At 41.1% G+C, this 16,865-nt stretch overlaps 1 protein-coding gene across 5 annotated transcripts in view; it reads left to right on the top strand.

The window, feature by feature from the left end:
- Positions 1–16,865, top strand: part of LOC310679332 (C4b-binding protein alpha chain-like) — a 38,626-nt gene that overhangs the window by 13,709 nt on the left and 8,052 nt on the right. For 3 of the 5 annotated variants that reach the window (XR_014512204.1, XM_083444501.1, XM_083444500.1), the window contains exons 2-5: positions 10,194–10,376; positions 12,101–12,283; positions 13,902–14,093; positions 15,613–15,804. Coding sequence is in view for 4 of the 5 variants with exons in the window: in XM_083444501.1 (XP_083300627.1) it covers positions 10,194–10,376; positions 12,101–12,283; positions 13,902–14,093; positions 15,613–15,804 (750 nt within the window). In the remaining variant the exon portion in view is untranslated. Of the gene's footprint in view, positions 1–1,444; positions 1,472–2,384; positions 2,449–3,652; positions 4,275–10,193; positions 10,377–12,100; positions 12,284–13,901; positions 14,094–15,612; positions 15,805–16,865 lie in introns of those variants that run through there. The other 2 variants (XM_083444503.1, XM_083444502.1) reach the window with 1 other exon arrangement.

Genomic DNA, 16,865 nt, shown 5'->3' with positions numbered 1-16,865 from the left:
CAACCTCATTCAACAATCAAAACCTGCTTCCTTGCTTTCTTCAGTTTCAGAGCAAGAAATCCACCTGAGGCCCATGTCAAGCAGCTGCTTCTTACCCCACTTCCACATTTCAATTTTGATATTTATACCCCGCCCATCTGACTGGGTTGCCTCTGCTACTGTGGGCGCCTCCCAACATATATTAAAACATAATAAAACATTAGACGTTAAAAGGCTTCTTTATACAGGCCTGCATTCAGATGTCTTCTAAAAGTTACATAGTTACTCATCTCCTTGACATCTGAAGGGAGGGCATTCCACAGGATGGGTGCCACTACTAAGAAGGCAAAAACCTGCTACTGTGCACACATATTCAAGAAGTCCCTCAAGTAGCTGCCTGCCAACTGCTCCATGTGATTGGCAGACAGCAAAGCAAACAAGAGTTTCTGCACTTCCTCTCCCACCCCAACATACATTCTCAAAAGCTTCTGAAGTAGTTGTCTGATATAGCTGACAGGCAACAAAACAAATTAAGTTTCCGGTTTATGAGAATCTAAATGGTTTGCATAATCCTCAAGTATTTCATTTTAAAAAGATATTTGCAACTTTAGTATTTTAAAAGGAAGTTCTTACCACAGCAAAAAACAATTATGATTTGAGATTGAGTCATGTAAACTCAACATCTATTCTTTTAAACCCATGTGGTTTCTTAATATAGTATTAATTTTTGAAGTGCCCATCGAGTATACCGTATTTTTCGCCCTATACGGTGCACCGGCCCATAGGGCGCACCTAGGTTTTTTGGGGGGGGGGGGAATAAAGAGGGGGGAAAAAAATCCCCCCGAGCTTCCCCCGACCCCAGCCCTCAGAACAAGCTGCTATCCTGAGATGGAGCACACCCCGGGCTTCGGGGAGCTCTCCGCAAGCCTGGGGAGCCCAGCGGGAGTTCCCGCCAGGCTCCCCAGGCTTGCAGATATCTGCCCGAAGCCTGGGGCGTGCTGCTCAGTGCGCCCCAGGCTTCGGGATGCAGGCTGCTATCTGCAAGCCTTGGGAGCCCGCGGGAACTCTCCCCCAGGCTCCCAAGGCTTGCAGATAGCTTCCTGAAGCCTGGAGAGCGAGAGGGGTCGGTGCGCACTGACCCCTCTCACTCTCCAGGCCTAAGCAAAAGCCTGCATTCACCCCATAGGACGCACACACATTTCCCCTTCATTTTTGGAGGGGGAAAAGTGCGTCCTATAGGGCGAAAAATACGGTATATGGTGTGTGTGTATGTGTGTGTGAAAATGATTTAAGTAAACATATCCACCAGCTCTGATACAAAATCCACCTTGAGCTGCAGTACTTCAGTTTATAAGCCATTTCAGATGTGGCTGCCAGTCCGAATGAGCAGCCTTTCTATAATTAGTCTTACAAGGTATTATTTTGAGACGTTTGCTTATTAGAACCATTTCCCCCTCTTTTCTAGGTGTTTTCCTGAGACTACTTATAGCTGGTATGTAATTTCTTGAAAATGAATGGGGGAAACATGGCGATGCATTATAGTTTTTTACATACCGATATTTTATACAATTTAATATGCAAAAAATATGAAATGGTATAAAACATTGCTATGTGAAAAATGGCAATAATATTATGGGGTCATAGAAAGCTAGGCACTATGCAGCCAGAGATAAGTATTTTGAAGTTTCATTGTAGAGATTTAAGAAATTGGGCCTTAAAAGTGCTTAAAGTCAGTTGATGATTCTAGATGTTTTCCCTATTTTTTTTCCTAAATGGGAGTTTCTTTTTGTTGCACTGACTCTGGATTATTCAAGGACTGTTTGTGTGTGTTTACATACAAACACACACACATTTTATTCCAAACATTTACAAAGCACCAGTAGTGTGCACAATTTTTCATATTTCCAAAGCTTGGCATCAATGCTCAAATCTTTGCTCATCATTTGTCTGTGGGTTGAGATACATCTTTAAACTCAGTGGAGTTTACTTCCAAGTACAGTTCATATTTCCCCCCTATGGAAGCAATCCAAATAAATTTGCTGGCAAGTTTTACCTTAACATTCCAAGAGGTAGAATCATTTTCATAATAATCCTGTCTGTGAAACTGTAATTTTAGAATTTTGGCATCATAGTTATTTCAGATAGGTTCCCATAACAAAACAACAAAGACAACAAATCACCCGTCTTTACACCCTAATAATAAGTGGTTTGGTCTTAGAATGACTTGTGACCACCAAAATGACAGTTTAACGTATTTTATTGTTAAGTACATTCAAGTGTGAAATGTTTATTAGTAATATTTGCAGAGCATTTTCTATGCTGTTTTTAATTATGCATCAGTTTTATTGACCTTTTGTGGGGGTTTTTTACTAGAATGGTGGTGTGTGTTTCTTCTTCTTTTTTAGCAAGCATATTACCTGTATTGATCCTGACACTTAAATGGGCTTATAGGAAATGTTCACAATCAAGGTAAAAGTTTTCTTATCACCAAACTCCTATTTTCCTTTCTGTTTTGCATTTCTAAGGTCCCCAACATTTTATCTAAATAAATATACTCTCCTTGTAGATAATAAATTGATATTCTCACAACCTTGCTATGGGGGCTGTTTTGAAATTTTAAAGGAAATGCAATATACTTTTTTTATTAAACCAGAGCTACCAAATATTGTTAACAAAAATGTATTAATTTTCCCTTTTTTGCTGAATATCCAGACAAGGTCAAGTTACAGTATCTGAATGCTTCATCTACCTAGGCATTGGTGTTCACTCTGTTCTGAATGGGGTTGCCCAGCCCACACATGAGGCATGGTGAAGCCAATTGGTGCCAATGCTGGTGCTGTTTTTCCACCGGCAGGAGGTCAGGCAGCACTTCTTATTGCACCTCAAGTGGCGAAATGGGACACATGGCTCCTGGTTGCAGGCTGGGGTTGCCCCTTGTTTCAGCATTGTCACTGGTTGTTCCTTTTGTTAAGTTGTGGGCAAACATATCAGACGACACAGCGATTCTTCCAAAGCAGCTCTTTATTTGTAAGCTGGAACAGAACTGAACTGAGGAGCTCAGTCAGCCTGCTTATATAGAGCTACAGAACAATGTAACTGTTGCCATTTTCTAAAACTATCCAATCACTGAACGTCACTTTCGATCCTTCATTTGCATACAAACTATCCAATCACTGAATGTCACTTTCGATCCTTCATTTGCATAACTATCTACAGTATCCCCCTGCTGGCCCAGGGTGAGAACTTCAGTACATAACACCTTTGGAGTGTGGAAACTTTGGTCCTCCAAATGTTTATAGACTTCAAGTCCTATCAGGCCCAGCTAGAATAGCTAGCAGTTTCTCACCCTACAGTGCTTCAGAAACTGCAATGCCTCCAAGCCCATTTCTACACACAATTCCAAATTGTTTTAAGCTTGTTCACATCTTGGGACCAGGTACAAAAGGATGATCCTGTCTGTACATGGTCCTGTCCATACACAAATTTCTGAAGTGGAGGCGTTTTTCTGAGTTTCATCACTATCTGAGGTCTCATGGATACTGGAGAAAGGATTTTCTCCAGAATGAAGGCTTAGCTGACGTGTTCATTGATATAATTTTGATGCCAGGTGATTTAAAAAATAATAATCCCAAGACTTAATCAAATTTACTCTGCCACTTCTGTTCTCCGACAGGCTACCAAAAGAGAACAACGTGGCATATGAATGAAGTCACAGAAGTCACTAATGTTGTCACTTGGGCAGTAGCAGGAAATAAAGGAGAGGCAGAAACAGAGCAAGAATACCAGATAGAAAGCAGACGTCTGGAGGAAAACCAAACCAGTCTTCTCCAGTGGGTAGTTTTCAGTAACAGAGCCAAGGGACAGTGTATGAGGCAGATTTCACATAATATTCACAACATGAAGAGCCAATCAGTGGAGGCAACTGGGTAGAATCATTTTATTATTCTCTTTCTTTTCCTTCTCCTTCTTTTGACCCATCTTTCCTTCCCCTTTTTTGGCCCTTTACTTACATGTTACAGGACAGTCAGAACTCTGTTGAGGAGCTCAGCAAAAACCACTGTACCAACTGTACAGGTAGGCTCTCATAGTGCTGCATCCCACAGTAAACCTTTGTGTGAACTGCCCCTTTCTCCTGCTGATTGAGCATAATATTCCTGACAGGTATATACTACAACATGTAGTTTTATGAAGAAAGCAACAAAGGCACATACTATGCAATAGTCCCTTCTGAAATTGCAAGATTTTGAATCTAGGGCAATAATCACCTTAAAAATAAAATAACAGTATCAGTGAAACACTGTTCAGTTTGATCTACTTTTCTTCCTTTAAAATGTGTCCACCTATTGTTTCTTTAAAACCTACTTTTTTAATCTTTTGCTAATAGTGCCTTATTCTTGTCATTTAGTAAAAACACACATGCAAGGAAGTATGACAGTTCACAAATTACAGTATCTTTTAAACCTAATTTACTCAGGTAAAGGTAAGTGCCTGGTTCAGATTCTATGGAAACTTAGATGCAGTTGCACATAGTTAAATCCTCACCAACATTATTTAAAAGAAAAAGACTACTTCAGAAGGGGTATTTTAGGAGAAGGAAGGAAAGAAGTGGATTCCCTTGCGCACTAATTCTTTAAAACAGGCCTAAAAAGTGAACACGTGTGAAATAGGAACAGATATGAAGCTGAGAAGCAGCAGGCTTTGGGGAAAGTTAAGCACCCTTTAACTCTTTTTTTATGCAAATCGAAAGCTGAGGTTGCTGACATAGTTCCCTTGGTTTACATATTGTCTACATTTTTTTATATTCACCTCTTTCTTAAATTTAGGAATTCCTTCATGCAAATATATCATAAAGCTGAATAATTTGCATTCTTCACTTACAGTCTCTGATAAGGACATAAAAACTGCATTCCTGAGATCCCTGAACTCCAGCATTTTATCTCTAGGAGCAGCTGGCTCAGAAACATAGTATGATGATCTTATCCATTCCCATTTTTGTCCACAGTATCTGTACTCAAGAATTCTTTGTGATCTCTGTGCAGTCCTTCATATGGGTTCTGTGTCTGCATAGGGTAGCATTTGGAACCTTCTAGGATAGGTTCCCCTAACTTCATGCCCCTCAAATACTTTGGGACTGCAAATCCCATAATCCCTGAGGATTGGTCATGCTCGCTAGATCTGATTGCAGTTGAGATGCAGTTGAGATTTCCCTTCAGCTCACCTTATCAAACAGTATGCCCTGTTTTCCCTCAGCTCCTTCTTAACCACTGTAGTGGCCCCATGTTTGAAACAAGAGGAAAGATACATCTTGGTTGTTAGGAAGAAAGGAAGGGCAAAGGGAGAATCTAGTAGGTATTTTGGAGATTCTAAGGATTATTAGAAAATCTGGCAGAAGCTGAAAAGAGCACTAAAGGGGAGAAAACAGCAGCTCATTATGACCCCAGCCTTGTGTCCAATAACTCACTCAACAATCACATTTCAGACTTGACTTAGCACTCACTGTGATTTTACTCATTGCAGGAAGGCAGGTGCAGACTGGTTTACCTCAAAGAAATGGCTTAGAAGGGTTGCTGCACATTTTGCCTTATAGCTTTCCTCCTGTTAGGGCCAGAGACTTATTCTTTTTAAGCGAAAGCTCAGAGTTTGGGTCCCATTGCAGGCTTGGGCCCTGGTGCAACTGTATGATGATAAATATGGCCATGTGGTTGGCATCTGTCTGTCTAGGGAGAAAATGGAAGAGTGTGCCTTCAGGGGTGAGGTCAAACCATTGGAATTACCATGCCTGCTGTGGCTGTATGTCTCCCTCATTGTTTTTGCTGCGTTAGCAGCACCAAAGTAACCTCTCTGGGGTGCCAGCAAAGGCATACCTAGGGGTTAGTTATGTTGGCTCCCATGAAGGGCGCAGGCCCAGCAGAGTGCAAAAACTGTGCCTCTTCATTCTGAGTCGGAGTGGGTAGGAGCCTCCCCACCCACCCACTTCTGGGGCCACTCCTCTGCTGCTCTGGGCGGCCATCATCTATTTGCCAAGGTGCAAGGGACGAGGGCCAGAGAACCAATATAATTCCTTGCCAAGAGAGTCTGTGAATGTCTTTGGTCACAAGCCAGGGCAATGTGAATGGAGGTCCAGGGCTGCCCAGACATGACCCCCTCTTGGCCATGTATTTTACAACTAATTATCATCATCATCATTTTTTATTTGTATGCCTCCTTTCCACAGTTAAAAATAATGCTCAAGGCGGCTTACAACATGACAAGATTTACATAATTACAAAAGCCATAAACAATAAATAAACCACATCAAAAAAATAACACAACCAAATGGAAAACAATTTCGACATATATCAAAATCTAAAACTAAGAATACAGCATTAGTATCACAGTTTAAAATGACATAGGTAAAAAATAACAGCAATTTAAACAAAACAAAGTGGAGCCCTCTCTGCCCAGCAGCAGCAGCGGCGGCAGCAGCCCTTTATAGAGCTCATCAGTGCCCACCCTAGGCCAGGTGGTGAGTGGCAGGACTGGGGCCCTCAGGCGCTCAGCAAAGAAGTCTGCAACTAATTATCGGCGACTGCATCAAATATGTGTGCAGGCAGCCATAATTCTGCAAATGTTGCTCACAGGATTGTAATAGATTTAGGGGTATGCTGTGAGGTAGCACATAGCTATCTTTATAGTAACTTGCTCCTGTATGGTTGAATCATCTATTGAACTACATTCATCTGCTTCATGTTCTTCTTATTTCTTGTTGCTTCTACTGTTACACAGAAAACAACTGTAATGAACCAAATAATTTCATAGCATACATCCAAGAGTTCACAGCGGAATAGGTATGGGAAATGGCACCACTTTTAACAATCCCTGTTGTACATGTGTGGCTATGGTTGCAAAAACAAATTAGTAAATACATAATAAATAAACCTACACTGGGTGTAAGCGTTATTCTTCCTCAGCCTCTCTCCCACAATATGTATAGCCTGCTTTTCTAGTTACAGTATAGTCAGTCTGCCTAACTAAGACACTCATAAAACAGATATTCCATTATATCTCAAAATTGAGATAGAATTTCAATTTTGAAATGCTCAAGGTTTCTAAGTGTCTCAATACCAAAATGAATGGAGCCTGGCAAATGTGACCAAGGAATATATTTTACTATTCCGGGATAAGAAGACAACACTAGGGAGAAGCAACATTGGAATAACAACCTTGGATTACTTCGGATGTCCTGTCATAACCTGCCGCCTGTCAGCCAGAGAGGTTTGCCTCCTGCCCCACAAACAGCGCGATAAAATTATGCATTGTGTTTGCACTGGTAAGGAATTATTTAAAATGTTTCAAAACTCTGTAAAAAAAACACACCAACAAAACCAAGACAACCACGTTTCCCACACACAACGATGCTTCAATGTGAGAATCTTTGCTTCTATTTTTTTCCAGAGCCACGGCAAAACCCAAGAACTGGAAGCCTGTTTCCTCTCTAACGCCAAGCAGAAATGCCGGTAGCACGAGCGGAGCAGCGTTCGGCGCGCGCCTCCCTGCGGCCACGCAGCTCCCTCCCAACGTCCTTCCCCGCTCCCCACCTCGCATGCGCAGCTGAGGTACTCGGCTTTCGCCGCCGCTTTCTCAGCTCGGCGTTATGCTGCGGCTGTTGGGGCTTCTGCGGACTCGCCGGCTCTTGGGTTTGTCGATGCTGTTGCTGCTGCCTCAGGGACTGGTGGGTGAGTACGAGGAAGGCAGGCGAGTGACGACGGAGCCTCTAGCGGCCTCTAGCGACCGCTGAGTCTCCCTTTCTCCCCGCCACCTGCCCCTTCGCCTCCCGCCCGCTCGCCTTCCCCCCTCTCTCCTCGAGCTTAGAGAGGCTTCGCAAAACGCGGCGCGCGAGTGGGCGGGTCTTTAGAGGCGCCTGAGGTAAACGCGGATGTCCCCCCGCAGCCCGCCAGGTGGCGCCGAGGTGTCCGTCCTCCTCAGCTGCGAGGCGTTGCGCGCCGCCCGCCGCGTCCCACTCAGCTGCCTCCGTCGGCAGAGCCAATTGGCCTGCCCAACATCGCACGGGGGCTTTCTCTGCCAGGCGGCCTTTCTTACTCCCGAGGAAGCACGCATGGGGAAGACCTTGGTGCCTCCCAGAGGGGTCTTTTAGGGCGATTGACACAATAATAGTGCATTAGCGGTGGGGCTGTTCTACTTTATTCTGTGGATCAATCCGAAGAAGTATTTCTTTGATGTTCGCCAATTTGCTAACCATCCCCCAACTATCTAAAGGGCTGTCACATGGAAGATGGAGCAAGCTTGTTTTCTTCTAATCCAGAGGGTAGAACCCGACCCAGTGGGTTCCAGTTACGAGAAAGGAGATTCCGACTAAACATCAGGAATAAGTTTCTGTTCAACAGTGGAACTGGAGGCTTTTAAGCAGAGGTTGGACAACTGTCTGCCATGTATGATCTAGTTGGGTTCCTGCAGTGCAGGGGGTTGGACTAGATGACCCTCACGGTCCTTCCAACTCTACAATCTATGATTCTATGTGGCAGGGGGTTTCAGCAGGAAGTTACAGGTATGCATATTGGTTAGAAGAGAAAGATTATGACTGGCTGAAAACTTTGCAGGCTCAAGCAGTGTTGAAATGTGATGAACATCAATGGTCACGAGTATGCAAGGCACCCCTGTAGCTTTTAACATGGAGTTGACCATTTTTTGCATGATTGCAAAACTTGTGTAAGAAAAGCTTTGCTGAGTTAAGCAACACCACTTTGATTTTTTAAAATAAATATATTGTTGTATATAAAATCATCTGAACAACAACAAGTCCCCTTCCAATTCTGGTTTCTCAGTGGCCATCTAAATAGCTTTGGGAGCTCAGTAGCTTTGGGAGCTCAAAAACAGTGAAGTAACACTCTTTGCTGGTGATATCCAGCAGGTGATTTTGTGAGCCATACGCTTCAGATAGTGGAAATATTATACCCATTACTAGCCTTGTTAAGGTTAAGGTACTTGTTAACCTTGCTCATTTTGTATCCATTCACAGCTACAGTATCCTGTTTATTTATTTTGATGTTGAAATGCCAGTTCGTCAGTGAAGCATTGCTACAATCCACATATAATTATATTCCTAAATAATATTCCATGTCTTCATTATTTATTTAAATCTGAATGGAGTCTGTTTGATTATCAGTGCATTCAAAAAATAAGTTCTGTGGAAATGATATGAATTGCATCTCAATACCAATACTTGCAATAGTAGTCCAGTAATCCAATTTCAGATTGGATGATATATGTAATGTAGCTGGCTTCTAGTTTTCAGTCTAATATTCCATACATTCCCTTGGACTACAATTCTATGCATAGCAACATTAGACTAAGTTTCAGAGAAACAGAGTGAGGCTTATTTTTAAAGTAAACATGGATTGTGTTGTTGGTCACAGAACCCTGTTTTGATATTATAGCCTTGGACCTACATTGTAAATGGTGATGTTTCTACATCAAATGTGTATAGCAACATATGTGAGAAGTGCATGCTCATCTGTTTAGCATTGTTTCATTGAGGCTGGAAATAGTAATTAGTCATGACTTCCCAGCATACATATATGGGTTGAAACAGAAATGTTTTATATTTGTAATAGGTTGGTGGGATACATTTCGGTTCAAAACTTTGTGGAAGTTTTATTGTGTTTGGACTTTGGTTTTATTTTTGCTTTCATATATGATCTATTCATTTACTTTAAATATTTGACCTTCTCTTTTTCTCTCTCTTGTTTGCTGTGCCTCACTTGTCCATGGCCAAATCTTTGCTGTTTGTTTTACCACATTGCAGATATACATACCTGGTAGCACCAGCACATGTCTCCTCCTCCCCGCTATTAGGACTGCTTTGCCCTTCTCCTTTGGGGGACATTCCAGCAGGAACTCTTCATTTGAAATGAAGAAAATGTGTATTGTATAAGGGAGCATCAGTGCTAGTTTTGCTGGAGTTCACACAGGAGGAGGTCCAAGGAGACTGAGGTTTAAACTGAAGGTGTCTGCTAATACACAGTAGTTCATGCACTCATTTTGAAACACTTTCATATGGGTATTATGAAGTGTTACATGTTCATTTCTGTTAGTTATTACCCCCCCAATATTTGTTCTGTTGTTGACATGACAAAATATTAAATATAGCAAAGTGGTGAATAACATTTTCAGTTCCAATGTTTTCTGTAACATTTTTAACTATTGTCTTTTTAAAGTGTGTGGAGAGGCCTGCAACATGGATGACTTACCAAACTTTACATTTTCTGAGGTGTATGAAGAACTTATTGGCTTTGCTGTAATATACCAATGCAAAGATGGTGCTGTAAGATTGCCTGGTAAAAGCACCGTCACTTACTGTCGTGATGGTTCCTGGACAGAGTTGGAAGAGCCATGTAAATGTATGTGCTGCTTAATTATTAATTAAAAAAACCTGGTTATTTCTAAAAGCTAACTCTAATTTTTCAGGCTTCTATGTGACAATCCTGGCTGGTATAAGCCAGAGTTCCCTATTAACATCTGAACCAGGAAATTCATTCTAGGAAAATAAATGAGAAAATGGAGTGAAGTTTACTGCCTCATTCTTGAAGCTCTGTAGTCTGTGTTCCCAAATATTCCCAAATCCATGACTCCACATGTAACCTATTAAAGAATCACAATTTCTGGTCATTACCCAACGCTGCCAATTTTGAGTCTGTTTTATTATGGTTGTTCCCATTTGGTGTGGAACACAAAATTCCACAATTTATTTGTGGAATCTAGTAAGTTGCTCCCATTCCTTGAGATGCCTGTTTTGTCTACAGTGACACATACCTTAGTTATATCCCATTTGGATTACCGAAACATGTTCCACGTGGGGCTGTCTTTGAAAAGTGCTCAGAAACTTCCAACTGGCTCAAAGAGCTGCAGCCAGATTGTTGATCAGGGTTGGTTATAGAGAGCATTCAACTCCCTGTCACAACAGCTGCATGGCTACTGCTCTGTTTCCAGGAAGAATTAATAGTGCTGATTATGACATATAAAGCCCTATACAGCTTAAGTCCAAGCTATCTGAAAGACCTTATTTCCTCATATAAATACGCCTGGTTTTGAAATTTTATGGGGAGGCCCTTTCTCAGTCCTGCCACCCTCACAGGCATGCTTGGTAGGGATGCAGGCGAGGGGCTTCTTGGTGGATGCTCCCAGGCTTCAGAACTGCTTCTGTAGGGAAACTAGACTGGCTCCCTCCTTGTTGTCTTGGCAGGTGAATACTTTTTGGGAACTGACTGCTTTTAATAAAAAGTCTGGGGCTGTGTTGTTTTTTATTGTAATTATTTGTATGGTTTAAAAAGAAATGTTAATGTGTTTAAAGCAACAATAGTTGCTTTAAACAACAATATTTTGGATTTTTCTATGTTGTCTGGTAATAGTTTCATTTATTTGCTAACTTGTTCATTTTTAAAAATAAATTTCCTGTGCAGTCCCTCCAGACATTCTTGGTGGATCTCACAACAGGACTGGAATAGTGATACAATACCATTGCAATGATACTTTCTTGCTTATTGGAACACCTTCCATTTTTTGTGATATTGTTGCTAATGATGGTAAAGCACTGTGGAGAGGGAAACCCCCCAAATGCACAGGTCATTTTTATAGCAGTTTTTCTTTCATTGATGATTTGTTTATTGTCAAATATACAAGTAGACCAGAGGTGGAGGGAAACAGAATGCACATTCTTAATAGGGCATTGGAATTGCTGTTCACCTGCTGCCCACCAATGTATCTCTCTCATTACTCCTGATTCAAAGAGATGCTAGCTAGTTAGGTGTCAACGGCAATCACATAAGCAGAATTAATTGACATTTCTCGTTTTCCCTATAACTGTTTGATTGCTGGGAATATGTATTTTTTCAGCTGTGCAAGTGCTAATTACAGGGGGAAATAATCTGGATCCCTGGCAGGAGATGGACTAATTTTCACAACCACTAATTTTCACTGCACAGACACTACAAAAGTATTATTCAAACAGGAAAACAGGAGAGTATTTTTAAAAATAAGCTTCATCAGAAAATATCCCATCTTTAAGGAAATAGAAATGCACAGATTCAATTTTTTAAGGAGTTTTGCTTTTTAATCTTACTTTCAGTGGTTATGTGTGAAAATCCACGAGTTCAAAATGGAATAGAATTAAGTGGATTAAGAGATTCCTATACTTATGGCAACAGTGTTACACTTGAATGTAAAACTGGATACTTCATGATTGGAAATCATTACATTCTCTGTGAGAAGAACGGTACTTGGGTCCCTAAAGTGCCATCCTGCAAAAAAAGTAAGACTTTGAAAAAAATCACAGGATTTACATTTATGTTTTATGATTCAACAATTAGAAGCTGTTTAAACTTGGAGAAATGCTGTGTTATAAAAGAGTAAATAATGTATCATGTAGAGTTTTAAGCTGAAGTGTGTATATTGACATTCTTCTCTATTATGTCTCATGTAGGGATCTTGGCCAAGTTCAGAGAACACTACAGTGGTGCCCCACAAGACGAAATTAATTCGTTCTACGAGTTTTTTCGTCTTGCAAAGCACCAATGTGTATTGACGGTTTCCCATAGGAATGCATTGGCGGTTTAAAAAAAAAGGTGCAAGACGTTTTGTCTTGTGAAGCAAGCCCATAGGGAAATCCGTCTTGTGAAGCACCTCAGAAAATGGAAAACTCTTTCGTCTTGCGAGTTGTTCGTCTTCCGAGGCATTCGTCTTGCGGGGCACTACTGTATTGTAAAAATGGTGCACTAATGCAGAAGGAGAGGCAGCCCAAAATCAAAAATATTTATTCAACACATTTATTTCTGGTGTCATTCAAGCACTGGGTTGGGTGATAACCCTTGTCCAGGACAAGGCAGGAGTGAAAAGGTTTCAGGGAAGTGGGATGCTCCTAGCACCAGTTTTTCACTCCTGCCTGGTAGTGAAGCAGTCAGCTATCTTCACTCCCACATTACTTCTACTTTCAGCCAGCAGCTCTTATCCTTCTACCTATTTTCCTTACATCTTCTCTGTTGTTAGCCAGTATTTACCTTTAATCTTCATATTTGCATTAGTTTTACTTCATTTCCTTTGAACTCCAGATAAGGTCACTGAACAAAGCTGCAAGTTCAGTCAGTGAGGTTACAGACAGTAGCAGTTCATGTGACTGAGTGGAACTGCCCTCCTGGTGCTGGTGTCACTGCTGATTACCTGGACGGGTTTCAAGCAGGGCAATGTTGGGGCTTTGTGTGCAGTGGTCGGAGTCCTGGACAGGGGGCGACAGGGGTGGGGAGAGGGGAGATAATTTCATCAGGCAAGCAGAAATTATCATTATCAGGCAAGCAGAAATGTGCTGACAGAGTGAACTCCTTAGCACCAGTTTGAATTCCAGCCAATATGGATTAGACAGCCAAGGAGGATGACATGAGAATGTTTCCTTCTTTCAAAGTTCTGGAACCTTCCCATGTGCATGCCTAGTATGAGCACATTCTGAAATCAGCCTTGCACATGAATCTATTAAAATGTCTACCTTAAAAGAGAGTATATGTAGCCTCAGCGGTCACACAGATGTAGGTTATTCATTTGTGTCTGAAAAGATCACGCTTCTTCACCTGATTGCATGTGAGCTTTGCTTACTCATCATCACAACTGATCAAGTGGTTATTTTATAAGTCTGCTCCATATATGACTGCTCAAAAAACACTTAAGAGAATTTTCAGAAAAATTATCTTGCGTACTATGGAACAAGGTTACTTGGTTTGGCCATGAAGGAATCAGTAGTAAACTGTGTTTTGCGCTCAAAAATCCAGATACATAATATTCTGATTACAACTTGACTCTTGCCACAAACTTATATAAAAGCAAGGCTAATATTATACAGACAATAATTTTTATCTTCTGCAGTTTTATTGTTCTTGTTACAGTTACTCCACATATTTGTGGTGCCCCAGTAGTGTCCAAAGGATATGTACATCCATTGCTATCTGAATACAATGTTGGAGATGTCATTGATGTGTACTGCAATCAAAACTACTCTTTCATTGATGAAACCACAAAGATGAGTGTGCAATGCCAAGGCTACAATCAGTGGGATCCTTCTATACTACTGTGTTTGGGTATGTATAGAACCAGTTTGAGAAGCACACAAATATGTTCCTTCCTCAGTTGCTCCATACCCAAGATAGATGTTGCCCATTATTGTAAATCACTGATGGTCAATCTTCACCCCCATCTACAGCCCTGTGAGGCTGTTCTTAAAAAAAAAAAAAGTAGATAAAATGAGCATAATTATTTTAAGTGATGCAGTACCTAGTCTGCTATCAAGTAAACATTTCCTTTGGGATTTGAGCAGTGAGCTACATCCCTTCCCCTTGTATAATCGTATTGGGGCAAATACCTATAGTCTCTGAATCCTCTCATTCCTCATAATGCAGGACTGGAATGGGACTAGAACAATGGCTTTTTAGGTCATGTTGGAAAGCAGAGTGCTGTGTATATTACTAGATAACTACCTTGTTGAGGTTTTTGGGTGAAGTTAAGATAAGGTGCAATCATATTGCTTTAAAGTTGGCTATCCCAAGTTTCTAATAAGACACGTCACACTCAGCTTTTCAAACATGGCCTTCCTCCCAGGAGGAAGAGGCAAGAGGGCCACTCTGATGATGAAACAGATTCAGTCCCTTGCCTCAGACAGCAAATTTGGGATTCACTGAGCCTAGGGCTTGCCGATCAGACGGTCGGCAGATCGAATCCCCATGATGGGGTGAGCTCCCGTTGCTCGGTCCCAACTCCTGCCAACCTAGCAGTTCGAAAGCACATCAAAGTGCAAGTAGATAAATAGTTACCACTCCAGCAGGAAGGTAAACGATATTTCTGTGTACTGCTCTGGTTTTGCCAGAAGCGGTTTAGTTATGCTGGCCACACGAGCGTGAAAAACTGTCTGTGGACAAACGTCTGCTCCCTCAGCCAGTAAAGCGAGATGAGCTCTGCAACCCCAGAGTCGTTCACGACTGGACTTAACTGTCAGGGGTCCTTTACCTTTAATTTAGAGGGGTGAAAATGTTGGGACCTTCCAAAGCTACCCTTGCAACTTTTGCCTCATGCAGTAGTGAGAAAATCTGCAAAATCCATGCATTATGAGCATGTTTTCTGGAGTAGCTGATCCAAAAGCCTACATGCCATTATGGCTGGTGTCATCTTGGAAACAATTAAGCTTCTTCCTTCCCCTGCTAAAAGCTACCATTTTGGGAAAACAGTCTGAATACATCTGTGAGAAGGGAGAGAGCATAGAGGAGGGTGCCTGCTAGAGTGGATCCTGTTTGAATAATTTTACATCATGAACAAGACAGGCTAAGGTCAGCTCTCCTATTAAATTTGAAGATATTTGTATACACTCTTATGCTTAAACCCTTAGTATATTCCAAATCTATATACATCAGAGAGGTTTTTTAACCTTTTGGTGTAGAACATTATGCATCTTGCACAAGTTGCACAAGTATGATTTTTTTTTTTGTTTTGGAACGCTTTGGTTTTGGAACAGACTTCCAGAATGGATGAAGTTTGAGAACCAAGGTACCACTGTACAAAGAAACAAAGCATTGCTTTATCATTTATAACAGTTATTTGTGTTTTCAGCAAAAACATCACCAGACACTTCTGAATTCTATATCTATAATGGAAGAATAACGAAAGGGGTGAAACAATACTATACCCCTGGAGATGAAATTTCTATTCAATGTAATGCTGGGTATACTTTGTTCGGGCCATCTACAATTACTTACATTGGTGGGAGTAAATGGTCACCTTATATTCCAGTTTGTAAACTGAGTAAGTATAATATTTGTGAAAATGCCAAGAGATGTTGGGGGTGCCAGTGCTTACGTCAGGTTTGGTTTCATTGGAATGAAAGTCACTGGAGACTTTTAATTATGCATATATACTAACTGAGCATAAGGAAATAAGGCTCACAACATCAGCACTCTAACCAATACTGGTTATCCATTAGGTTTCTAGAGAGGGAACCATACTGTGAGAGAGGTAAAACGCAGAGTCTCCCAAGGACCAGTATTGTAACCAGTGCTTTTAAACTTCTTCATAAACGGTCTAGCATTACGACGGAGCAGTGAGGTAACCAGGTTTGCTAGTGATACTAATTTTTTCAGGGTTGTTAAAACAAAGAGAGATTGCGAAGAGCTTCAACAGGACCTCTTCAAACTGAGCAACTGGGTGGTAAAATGGCAAATGCAATTCAATGTAAACAAGTATAAAGTCATGCCTGCTGGGACAAAAAAAATCTCACCTATATGCTCTTGGGGTCTGAACTGGAGGTCACTGGAGCAAAACCTTGGGGTCATAGTAAATAGCTCAGTGAAGATGTGGACCCAGTATGTGGCAGCCATAAAAAAGGCTAATTCCATTCTAGGAAGCATTAGGAAAGGAATTGAAAATAAAACTACCAGGATCATAATGGCAACATAGAAATATTTGGTGCAACCACATTTGGCATACTGTGTACAGTTCCAGTCACCTTACTTCAAAAAATATTGTAGAATTGGAAAAGGTTCAGAAGAAGGCAACCAAAATGATCAAGTGGAAGGAGCGACTCCCTTATGAAGTAAGGTTGCAACATTTTGGGACTTTTTAATTTAGAGTGAAGGCAAGTAAGAGACAACATGGTAGAATTTTATAAAAATTGACATGGAGAAATTGGATAGAGAGAAGTTTTTTCTCATTTCTCTCATAACCCTAGAACTCTTAGGCTGAATGCTTGAGGATTCAGGACAGATAATAGAAAATACCTACTTCTTTACACAGTGTTTAGTTAAACTATGAAATTCACTCCCCTAGGCGGTGATGGCCACCAACTTGAATAGTTTTAAAAGTGGATT

Source organism: Podarcis tiliguerta (genome assembly GCF_965153285.1).
Source record: "Podarcis tiliguerta genome assembly, chromosome: 6".
In the NCBI taxonomy this organism is placed as follows: domain Eukaryota; kingdom Metazoa; phylum Chordata; class Lepidosauria; order Squamata; family Lacertidae; genus Podarcis; species Podarcis tiliguerta.
Note: the sequence above shows the minus strand (reverse complement) of the source record. Positions and strands in the feature narration are given on the sequence as shown.